Genomic DNA, 12555 nt, shown 5'->3' on the forward strand with positions numbered 1-12555 from the left:
TATGTCTTCAGAATTTGCCTCACGAAGGTGCTTTTCAGGAACCCATTCGCATTCCTTTCAAACCCTGTATTATTCACGCTGGTCCCAGTTTCATGAAAAGCACTCAGTTGGTAGCGGCCACTGGGTGGCGGTGTTGTATAACGGCACAAAAAGTGAATCGCTCGGGTTTTACCCGAAAGCTAATTAAGCTTTTATGGTCATTTGGGTGCATTGCGTTTTGGTCGAAAATAAATGTGAACATATGTTTGTGATCTTACTTTTTAAAGTCTTGATTAAAAAGGATATATGTTAGTTCTAAGGTATTGAATTGTTTCAAATAATCAGTAAATTAGTAACGTATTACGCAAAAATTAAGAGAACCAGCGTTACGTCTTGTAGTCTTAGTGCATGTCAGTGCTAAATTGTTGAGTACTTTGACTGAAGGGCTAATGCACTGAAATAGAAAAGCTGGAACAGTGTAGCACACTGGAATATCCACCCCAGACACTACACTGCCTTAACACCACACTGGGAGGGAGGGTAACAGGTGGCAATCAGAAAGGCTTTCCCAGAATGGGGGAGGGGTGTGGAGGAAAGACAGATGACATCATTTTCCCTTCAATAATACATGTAGACGTCAGCATCAACCTCTGACACATAGTCACATTCTCACAAGCAAACGGTCACAGTGGCGATTGGATGCTGACTGGGACACGAGCACTTTGTAGTTGGATGCTGGCATTACAACAAATACACATGTCAAGTGTTGTTTAGCAGTCAGTGTCACAGCCAGGAAGCTGTCACTTGTAATGGTCTTTTTTCTGTATTTCCATATGTCTGTTTGTCTACGAGCGCAGACATCCACTACACTGTCATCTAGACACTTTTTCATAAAACAGAGATTATACCTTTTCCTCCCTCCACCCATGACCCACCCCTGTCCTGAACTACCCCCCCCCCCCCCCCCCCCACTGACCTGCTGAACCAGCACAGGCTGACCTGTCTGTCAAATTCACTAACAGGTGGTGCTCGCTCAAACTCCCTTCCCCCCCCGTCCTTGTACAATCCAGTGACACGTACTCACACTATGCATGCATTTTCATACTATATTTAATCATATGGACACACTGCAGTCATGTTTTAGCTCACAAATATAAGTTCTGTATACACAGTTGCACCACAAATTTGTATGTCCGGAAGCCAGGTAAACAGGTTTTTGCACAGTATGTGCTGACAGCGATATCCATGCTGCGGTACTGAAAGGAATATGTTGGCATATGACACATGCACATAGATCAGATCCATCAGACTGACACTGGTATTCCCAGGGCTAAATACCAGATCCCATTATACACAAGAGTGAGGAAGGGACAGGCAAACACAGCATACGGATATATTCCTACATCTTGTACGTTCATCCTCTTTTATACGATTTGCAGTATTTCCTAAATGGAAGCTGCTTTGGCCACTGCTACACGTTTTGAATGAGAAGCCTCAGCAGTTCACCAGTGCTGACTACACATCCTAACAAACTCCAGCATGTGTGTCTTTTGCATCTGTACACGCTAACAGGGACTGAGAGACATTGGCACCCCAGTTATCATACAGTCATTTTGTCAATCAGTCAGCCCGACTTTTTTTTTTTTTTTTTGTGTTGTCTGTGTTCTGTGGGAGGGGGTTGGGTTGGGGTGGAGACTGAGGAGGGGTTTGGGGGTGGGGGGAAGAGACGTGGTTCACAGTTCTGCACAGTTGCCAGGTCCCTGAAATCAGTGGGGGGTGAGAGAAAAGCAGGAGAGGGACAGAATAACTTCTGAGAGGGGGAAGAAATCCCAGTTTCCTCTCTCCCAGTTTCAAGTCTGGAGACCTTTCAGGGAATCAAGAACAGGCCAAAAATGAGAAATAAATGTATCAAATGCATCTGATGATCTGTATATCTTGTGCCACTACACATCTACAACTAAATTTTACATATACTCAGTCACTTCAGGGGAAATCTCTTCATTCCTTCTGTAAGTATTTAACTCTTCTTGATATTGCCACATGCAAAGAATTCAATTATGAAATGTGCGTTGCAGATATCAAATGACAGTTTTTGTACTTGTATAAGTCCTTAATCTATGTTTAAAGCTTTTATACATGCTGGTGCAAAACACTGCAAACTGTGTTCTTGACTAATTATATTTTTTGAGCCTTTAGTAGCTTTATATGATCGCATTCTTCCTTCTCAGAGGATATTTAAGTTAGTGTGATGGAAATGTCTTTGTTAGTCCTCTTGTGTGTAGGCACATGTGGATTCATTTATGCTGAATGCTTTAAGATCTGTCATGTCCTTTCTTTCTGCTGCTCCAGACTCACTGTGTCTGTCTGTTGGCACCTGTCTGTCTGTGCCTCTGTGTCTGTCTGTCAGTCCATTGCTGACATTCCCCCATCAGTGATTGTTTATGTGTCTATGGCTGCCAGGAAGTCTCTAGTTTTTTTTTTTTTTTTTTTTTTTTTCCCCCCCCTCTTTCATATGTATTGATAGTCATCATTTGTTTTTTGTTGACAACCGCATGCCTTGCCCCACTTTTCTAATGCTCTTGCTTTGGCTGAGATGAGAAAGCAGTGCAGTCCATCATTCCTCTGCATTGTCCTTTTTATCAGGAAGAAACAGAGTGAACCATCACACCCAATTCTTGCTGGAGGGAATTAAGATTCAGCTCTTTTTTTGGGAAGCATTCTCTTGTCCCATCAGCTCTCCATCATGACCCTGCTGGCCTCTGAAAGGTCTCTTCTCATACGAAACAAGTTTCGTTCAGGTAAGGGCACTGACTAGGCCCTGGTTCATTTCATTCTTTACATAGTAGGCATTGTACTAATACCACTTGATAATTTCTCACAGGAAATCAAACACCATGGCAAGATAATGGTGACTAATGCTGACTGATTGAGGACCTCTGATAAAATGACAGTGTTTGGCTAAGACCATAAGTAGTTATAGATTACCTGAGGCCTCAGATTCAGGATGCAGTAATGGCAGCTGAGAATGTTGCGTGTTAGTGAGCATGGAGGGAGGAGCTCGAGCTCTGACCTAATCACTCCAGAAACAAGGATTGGATCCCTGGGTGCTGGCTGAAATGTTCAACTGTTCAGTTTTGTGTTACTTAGTTTTCAAATATTTCTGGTTAATGTTTTCCAGTATTATTTCTTCTCTGTTGTAGACTGTAATCTGTTAAAATTATTTTAAGCTATGATTAGTGTACAGCTATTGAGTCTGTCTGCCAAATTAATATATTTATGTTGCAGTACATAATTTATACAAGTCACAAAATGTATGAGAGAATATAGACTAGAGAATTATATATATATATATATATATATATATATGTGTGTGTATAAAAACACACACACACACATACATACACACACTATAAGATGCAACCAATTTTTTTCCAAAGGGTGACAAAATTCTGGGTCTGAATATTCCATTCCTTGTGAAGTGGAGAGTGTTTGGGTATTTGCTCAACATCAGCTCTTAATTTATTTATCAAAGTAAATATTCATCAGGTGATTCCTGTGTAAATCAGACACTAATTAAGATGTAACCTGAAACCTGTAGGATTTTGCTCTTGGGACCTGGAGCTACCAACACCTGGTTTTGCACTTGCGTAAATGTACTTTACATTACTCCAAACTCAATGTACTATACTGCATATCAGTGTGTCAGACCAGCGAGGATGAAAAATGAAAGGAGGTGGCTCTAAACTTTGCATTTGGCTGTCTTACAAACAAGCTCAAGATGTAAGACCTTCCCTGCTTTGTTGTATAAAGTTGAAATACCTGAGCTACATTAGACCAATCTATAGACACCTGTAACTTGTACATGGGATTTATATTAAGGGAAAAACAGCATTTTTACAAAGTCTTTTAAAACCTTGCCAGGATGGATTAGGAAAAAAGGCTTTAAAACAGGAGCAGTATTAACAAGTTTAGTTTATTTATTTAATTAAAAGAAAAAAAGAATGTAGCCATAGCTACAATAGGTCCACCACTTGCCTTATGGCTTTAAATTCACTTGTCTTTGCAATTTTCTCAGTTCAGTCAAATTTATGGTAATTTTTTATTGCTTTAAAAGTTTAGATATTGTTTTGGATGGAAAAGGTACAAAGTATATTTCAGTTCTCTTGTAATATGGCAGTATATTCTTCTTTGCTGAAAAGGATAAAATATTGCCACCAAAAAATGACCAGCCCATCATTGTTCCAGCTGGATAATTGCCATAACCTAATGACTCTCTAATTACCATATTAATGATTAAATTTACATTTATTCATTTAGCAGATACTTTTCTCATAAAACAACATACAGCTCTGAGTAAAATATTCTAATCTTTATAAAATGGCTTAGAGTAAAATGTAATCTTTATATAAACTGATGTGGCATTAAATACTAAGTGTATATGAAAGCATTGAATATACTAAATTTATCTTAGCAGACTAAAATAAAAAGCAGGCAATACGTTTAAAACTCCAGGTACCCTAAAATGTTGCGTTGACCCATTTTCCTTAACCAAATGGAGCTTTGTGCTTGTGCTAATTTTTGTAGTGATGCTAAATGGACACTGAGACACATTTATCAAACTGTAACATTAAAACGCATTAGTACACTCATAGAAAATTCTAATTTCATTTTGCTGTGTTGTGTGGCAGTGTAAATTTTCTTATACTGGTTATGCATTTTAAAGGCCCTTGTTAAAATATTATTAACCCATAATGAACATGATTTTTCAGTTTTACCTTCTAGTATTTGCATAATTCTAGTAATTAGAGGTAAATATGAGGCTTGCTCTCAACATTCAACATCAGTGTTAGTTTTTTACTGTATGAAAAGTGCATATTGTTTTTCCTCTGTATTCTTGCCAAAGGTTTGGATTTTTTCACGACACTTATTTTAGCAACTTTATGCTGCAATGTGTGTTTCACAGTAACTGTATATAAAGACTAATAACATTTTTACAAAGTTCTTAGAAGGAATGACTAGGGAGAAGCTCTGAACATATCGACTATGTTCTCCTGCTTTTCTTATTGGAAAGATGCTTGTTAGTATTTTTAGACTATTAAAAACTAAAGCACTGATTAGACAAAAGTAAAAATACTTTGAATGTGTATGTTTTTTTACTTAACTCAAATGAGGCCACATTTTTAAAAAAAATCTTATTTACATTTATTTATGAAAATTCCTCAAGTGGACCTATGTTTGAATTAAAACAATTTAATTTAATGGAAAATAATGCTCTGTAAGCTAGGACAGTTATAAAATAGGTCCTTCAAGTATGTTAAAATTTTATATTACAAAAGAAATAAAACAATACAAGTTGGACAACTGAGACATGAGAGCAACACAGCTTGCAACAGATGCACAGTCCACTGTAGACTGGGTTTCATCCAGTCCAGTGGAGCACCAGAGTAGCACCGTCCACTGCATGGGCGATAGCTTCCAGCACCTCCCAGTCATCAAATGCAAAATTCTGACATGATCAAATACAATCCATGGGATGTTTACCACCTTATATCAACTGACTATTTTCTTAAGACATAATGTCTCTTTTGAACATGTATCCCGAGAAGTACTGGAGGTAGAATTTACTTTGCACACTTGAGTGTGAGTGAGAGAGACTGACAGAGAGAGAGGGACAGCTGAGAGGGGGTGGGGAAGACAGAAATAGACATACTGATGGATAAATAGTTACCTCTCCCTTCCTCCCTCGGTCTGCTTCTCTCCGATCTCAAAACTCAGCACAGAAGTGCATGATGGGAAATGTCACCCAGAAAGCCCTTTTAATTCACCTGTTAATATGCCTGCTGGAATAACTGTATATGTTTAAAGCATGTTTTAGGGGATGGGATATGAGAAGGGAGTATGTGAGTGTGTCTTCTGTCCCTGCTAGCGTAGTTTTGTGTGCCTGTGCATTTGATAGTTCTTTGGATTTCAGATGGTGTTATAAACAATATGCAGTCTCAGTATTAACTTTTATCATCTTTCAGTCCTGCAGCTGCGAATACAGAACCGCAGGCAGCAAAATGAAGTCAGTGCAGATGCTGGTAGGTTGTCAAGTTTATGAAACTGCTGTTATCTGCATGTGTGCCTACCTGTTAAAGGACCCGGGAAGCAACAAAAAAGTAATTTACATAATCAGTCGGAAAGCAGTTTTTTGTTGTTTTTTCTTCCAAGAAGTTCGTAGTGTACTGGGATCTGATAAGAATGCTATGCTTGTCCATTTGTCCTCTGTATGTTTATATGTACAGAGGCAACCTAATTTCAAACTTATTAAAATATATTTATTCAGTTATCTTCCCATTCCAATCATTCTGTGTTGCTAAGGTGTGAAAACCACCAATGACTCTCAACTGGGAGAGAAGGAATCTAGCAGTGTGGTGAGTAATGTGTAATTTTTAGTTCTGTGATACCACAACTCTTAAAACCAGCAGAATTATTATTAACAAAATATATTCTTGGCAGTGATCTTCCTCTTGTAATAATATTAGAAGAGGCAATGGTGCTGAAATGGCTGTGGTGTTTGATTTGCTTTACCATTGCAGTGTCTGCCCGATGACAACACCACTCAGAAGTTGCCCCCTAGTGGGCTGAGCACAGACACTGCAAACAGCACAGCACAAGGTTAGTTTATGCTTGAACTGTGTCTTGTGTTTCCCTAATCCAACTTTTCTGTAACAACTGCCATATTACATTTGACTTAAATCAGTTTTCAGTGGAACAGTTCAGGAAACACAGGAATGTTGCCCCTATAGTGTATCAGTGGAGAACTGCAGAGATACCTATGGCAGTTAAAGATGCTATGGATGACCGACTGATTAAATGGCTAAATGGACGAGGACCTCCATTGCTTCTGTTCTCTTGCTAGACTGGGGTAGTGGGGCAGGGCAGAAGCAGAAAAGAGCCCGGCTCGCAGAGGATCTCAGTGAGAAGATCCAGCGCCGGCCAGGCCCTCTAGAGTTGCTGCAGAAGCACATCCTACCCTTGGAAACTGGTGGGTGCTGTCATCCTGCCTGCATGTGACTCTGACTGTAATGTGCTGTCTGCAGTGGTAATCAACACAATGCAAGTGTGAGTTGTGCACTGATACAAATTTTGCATAGCAATGAAAAGAATGCATCAAATACTTTTGAGGAATATGAATAAAAATATCAGTCTCTGAAATGTAATAGACAGTGCAATAATTGCTGGACTCAGTTGCACACACATATTATTCTGGTAGCCATTAAATGTCTTTATTTGAAAATATTTGCCTTGGAGCGTTATCAAATTGAAAACACCGATGTCCCTTCCATCAGCCAAAGACAGTATACACTGTATGGAAATTTTTCTTTTTGCTTTAACCCCCAGCTGCAGTTCCTTTCCCGCAGCTGTCAGATCTCTCTGAAGATGAGATATCTTGCTGCTCCTCCTCATCATCTCCCGAGCAACTCGGGGTTCATCAGTCACCAAGCTTCTCTGCATCTCCAGGTGTAACAGGTGACCAGTCGCTAAGCGATTTGTCACCTGGCTCCACTGTCCTTAGCCAGAGCCCCACCCACTTTCAGGTGTCGTATTGAAACTCGAAGAACATACAATTTAATTTTTAAGAGAACTCTACAACAGAAAAGTCAAGATCCACAACTTAACCACCTCCTGTGTTGCTTCCAGTGTAGCCTAGCATTGCCCCCGGCAACCGAGGACATAAATCAGCCAATGACAGTAACTGTGGTTGATTCAGACTCCTTGGCAACATCCAGGAGAGCCAAGGGAATCTTTTTTACCACTCAGGCTACACCACTGCTGCCAAAGGTTTTCATTTATCTCCTTTTTGTGTTTTTAAACAAATGATTTATATGAAACGTTTACTGGTATAAAATGAATTGGTTTTTATTGTATCTTTTCTCTCTCACTCTACCAGACAGCCCAGCCACCGACAAGTCCTCCACCTCAGTCTACTCTTGGCTCTTCTGTCCCTCCCACTCGGCCACCCCGCTCAAAAAAGCCCCGTGATTCTAAACCCAAAATGAAGAAACTCAAATACCACCAGTATATTCCCCCTGACCAGAGGGGTGGAACTGGGGGTGGAGTTGGAGGAGGTGCTCCACAGAGGAGCTCCACCTCTGCTCCGCCCATTGACCCTGCTTATTCGCGCCTCCTACAGCAACAGCAGGTGTTTCTGCAGCTGCAGATCTTAAACCAGCAACAACAGCAGCAACAGATTGCTATAACACCCAGGTAATGGTGCTCAGGGAAACGTTCTGTATTATGATATTGTAAGTTACACCTCCTCAGGATACATCTCTAAAAAGCACTTTTCCCATTTAGTGGTGACCCTCAAATAGTAAGGTTTTCTGGGGCCACACCAGCAGCCTGCCCCCAACCGGTCCCCATAGCAACGAACTCCAGCAGTGACCCAAATCCCAGCCACAAACCTGAGCTTCTCCCCCCCAACCTTGATGATCTAACGGTGAGATTCTGTCTTTGCTTTGCGATACCACAGTAATGCTGTATCGACTGTCAATGGAAACATCTTCAAATGTTTCTATACAATATATTTTTCTCCTTATCATATTCTATTCAGATATATTTAGTTGCACTAAAGTGGTTCATTCTGAATGCTGTTCTCCTTTTCTCACTTTACTCTGTGCAAATTCCTTTGCCATTAATAAAGTTTTTATCTGTCATCCATCTATCTTTATGAATACCCTTTCATTTTCATTACTTCTGTCTTAGTTCTGTTCAGCCTCTCTGCTCTCATCTCCCTCCCTGGCTGTCCTCTTTTCCTTAGGTCTCAGAGCTACGGCAGCAACTCCGTAAGCGAGGGCTGCCAGTCTCTGGCACCAAGCCCTCCCTCTTGGAGCGGCTGCGACCCTACCAGCTCCCTCGTCCGTGCCTACCCCCTGTGCCTCTCTGCCCACCAGCGACCCCGTCGCTGGCTGCAAACATGAATCAAAATTCCCCCAGTGACCCAGCTAGTGCCTACATCCCACACAATAATATGGCAACAAGAGGAAGCCCAAATGGGAGTGAGCAGAGCAGGCTGAGAGTAGGGTTCCTCACTACAACCCCTGCTACCACAGTCTCCAGCCTCTCGCTCCCTTCTTCTTCTCCCTTGTCCTCTGGGACGTCCTGGAGGTCAGGCCAGGCTGCTGAGGAGTTGAGCGTGGAGTTAGAGATGAGGGAGAGAATGAGGAGCCGCCCAAGGGAAAGACCTCAGGAAATGGCTGTTAACATAGGAGGAGACAGTGTGAGTACCACACCATGGTGCACAATAATTTATCTTGTATAACTTATTTGCCTTATGTATGTTTTATTTTAGACATAGAATCTTTATGCAGTGCTATTTTATGTTATTTAATGTCATATCTTTTTTAAACCTTTTTTTAACTCTTGCATCTATTGCCTATTTACCACTTTTTCAGTCCTCTGAAAGTTCCCTCCATCCGTTCCTGCAACAGGAAACAGGATGCCAAAAAGAAACCTCAGAAACTGATGGTGCAGAGGTGTTATTTACCCAGGTAAATGCTTAGTATTCTGAGTAATTTGGTACATTTTTATTAAATTATGTTCCACACCCATTAATTTATATTTATGTGAATTACGTTTTATGTTTTAATTAATACAGCTGTTCTTGATTCTGGTCTTGGCAATCCATAGTAAGTGTGTGTCTCTCTCCTGCCCCACCCCCCACAACACCTGGCTTGTATTTCAGACTTGACTGAATTATGATTGACTGAATAGTATGATTGAAATCATACTTCAACAAGATCTTTGTGTCACTAATTTAAATTTGTATGAGATATCTGTCCTGTGTTGCCGGGTAGGCTCCGGTTCCCCGCGACCCCCTATGGGACAAGCGGTTCAGATGGTGTGTGTGTGTGTGTGTGTGTGTGTGTGTGTGTGTGTGTGCGCAATATCTGTCCATTAGTAGCAAAAAGTTATTGGATCTATGAATCAATTTCTTTAGAATGCTGTTTCATTTTGAGTCTCACAAATGACTGACTGAATCTGCATCTGCTATCTTTACTGTAAGAAATACACCAAGAAAACTTAATTTTAGCACAAAGGATTACTGTAAGTCTTCAGCTAAGGTGTTCAGCTGACTTTAATTATAAAGGCTTCTTCTCAACAACTTAGTTAAAACAAATACCAACATACATGAGGAGTCTCCAGGACCAGGGCTGAGAATTACTGATGTACTGTATGCATGTTATCACATGGTAATATCAGATGGTGAAATAAATGGTCTAATTTAAGAATGGTTAATGCACTTCTTTATGTTTTGCTGTGAATAAGGTTCTTTGCTGTCAGCCCTGTGATGTCATTGGGCAGGATTTTGAGCTGCCCATGCAGATCACTGCTAGCCCACCTCAGATCACTTCTGGTGGTAGGAGTCTAGAGGAGGAGCTGCAAGAGGCCATCCAGAGAGTTCTGGTAAGCACCTCTAACACACCTTCATATCCACTCAGTTTTTGTGTTTCTGCCATTTCCTGCTTTTCATTTCTGTCAAGTGTTTGTTTGTTAAGGAAGATGTGCAGTAAAATCATATTGTTGTCAGATTAGTCATAGTGCCTTAGTGATAACTATGTGCATTTTCATACTCTGAAAAAATTTATTTTCTACCATGTGTTCTATCTTTTATTTAATTTAGGTGTCTAGACTGATCATGTTAGAATCAACTAGACATTAATTAGTCATGAAACCCTTTCTTGTGCTTTCATCTCTTGCTAAGATGGCTCCGAGCCAGTCTATAGATGACATTCTGGATGAACCTATTAGCTGTACAGGTGAGTTTCGATCACTCACTCCAAGCTTCTCCGAGTCATATTACTGCACAAGCAAAAAACTTTCCCCCCCCCCCCTCAATCAGCTACAGAGTGCAAGCCCTTTGTCCCAGAAACTTTAAATTATTTGAAGTCTAAGCAAAGTACACATGAACTATTCTTTTATGTTCTTTCTATTCCTTTCAGATGCAGTTTCCTCTGTCTCTGAACTCCAGGCTGCAGCAGGTCCTGTTTCAGGCACCTCTTCACCTTCCCTCATTGACCAATCAAATTCTTTTCCCCACCCACCCAAGGATGAAAACCTACTGTCCTCCCCTCTCTGTTCCTCTCTTCTCCTGGAGCTTCCGCCATCACCCTCAAACATTTCCCAACTTGCCCCACCACAGCCTCCACCACCACCTCCTATTTGCACCACTCCTCCCACAACAACCTTGTCCAGAAAGAGACGAGAGGCTGCAACCTTTGACCCAGCTGACTGGCTAGAGTCGCTGACCTCTGGCCTGCGACCTCTGACCCCTCCAGCCGCACCATTTGTTGAAACCGACTTCGGTCTGGACTCGGATCTCAATGTGAATCGTGTTTTGGATATGATGGTGGAACAGTGGTGATGGTAGGACCGAGTATTTATGTGTTTTTGTGCGCACAGAGGGATAGAAGGCAAAATGCCAGTCCACATCTGTGAATTGATATAATTTTTGTTGTGACTTTTTTTGGAAAGACCCATTCCTGAGCCGGACAAGTAGTAGTAAAGCAAAATTCTTAAATATGCTACAGTAGTGAAGTGATTGGGGTTTTGTCCATCTTTTGGGATGGTGGGGCAGTGAAATGAGTGAAGTGCCAGTTACTGTAGGGCTCGCTTCCTACACTCTTCAAAATTAGTCTTTCACATGGCAAAGACTGAAATTACACGGCACCCATGGATTGTCTGCAAAGACTCAGTTGCTTGTCTTAGGTTAAGATATTTCTGATCTCATGTCTAGTTGTGAGTCCAGCTCATACTCCAGGTGTCAGTCAAACAACTGCCAAAAGAAATGCCAGGACTCCATTCCTCCCTGCTGGAATTTATTGCAGGGACTATTGCAGTTACCATAATGGGTAGAATTTTGTTTTTGCTGCTTCATAATGTGAGTTTTTATACCACCTCTCTGTCTCTCCATCCACACATCCCATCTTTCCATTTTTCACCCCTGTCCCTTGTGTGACCAAACGGGCAGTGTGAGAAGGAGCTTTGTGAGGGTGTGTGAGACACGGAAAGTTGAGAGACAAGCTCGACGGATGTACTCACTGTTAACCTTGACAGCCAAACAAGGGGGGAACACACACATGGAAGTATGCAATGACATCACAATGTGGATTAAATGTTTGTCCCAGTCCACAGTTGGACACAGCAGTAGATAGAATTCAGCTGCCAGAGGCTGCTGGGAAGTTTTTATATGTAGTCAGTGATGTCCCTGAGCTCTGTATGTTTGTTGGACTTTTTTTTTTTTTTTTTTTGTGTGTGTTTATGTACACAAGAATATTGTATCTCCATTACAAAGCTGGAATCAGTTGTATCTGGATCCTAAATGCAGCTGAGATGTGTGTTCATCTACAGGTATTTTCTGTCTTTGCACCCATCCTAAAGAGCGCTTGGTTGTCTTTGTGTGACAGGACATTGTTTCCAATGTCTGCTTTGCAGCTAGGCCTCAAGTGGAAACATTTGCCTTAAAGAATGGATCTGAGGATGGCACAGGCCTTGATGCATGTCAGTGGTGGAGTTTAGTGCTTGTCCTTGTTC

The 12555-nt window shown here is 41.1% G+C and overlaps 1 protein-coding gene across 2 annotated transcripts; it reads left to right on the plus strand.

The window, feature by feature from the left end:
* Positions 1-1745: 1745 nt before the first annotated feature.
* Positions 1746-12287, plus strand: LOC108924398 (myocardin). Of its 2 annotated transcripts, XM_018735719.2 has the most exons (15): positions 1746-1988; positions 2623-2777; positions 6003-6059; positions 6340-6392; positions 6558-6636; positions 6881-7006; positions 7363-7559; positions 7663-7803; positions 7913-8229; positions 8320-8461; positions 8783-9241; positions 9417-9512; positions 10291-10428; positions 10727-10781; positions 10965-12287. In XM_018735719.2, exons 2-15 carry the CDS (start codon positions 2723-2725, stop codon positions 11384-11386), a joined length of 2337 nt encoding a protein of 778 aa, XP_018591235.1. In that variant the 5' UTR covers positions 1746-1988; positions 2623-2722; the 3' UTR covers positions 11387-12287. The 2 variants fall into 2 exon arrangements, with proteins under 2 accessions (XP_018591235.1, XP_018591242.1); XM_018735726.2 differs by lacking the exon at positions 10727-10781 and having other exon boundaries at positions 11072-12287.
* The last annotated feature ends 268 nt before the right edge of the window (positions 12288-12555 follow it).

This window comes from Scleropages formosus, chromosome 18 (genome assembly GCF_900964775.1).
Source record: "Scleropages formosus chromosome 18, fSclFor1.1, whole genome shotgun sequence".
Taxonomy (NCBI): domain Eukaryota; kingdom Metazoa; phylum Chordata; class Actinopteri; order Osteoglossiformes; family Osteoglossidae; genus Scleropages; species Scleropages formosus.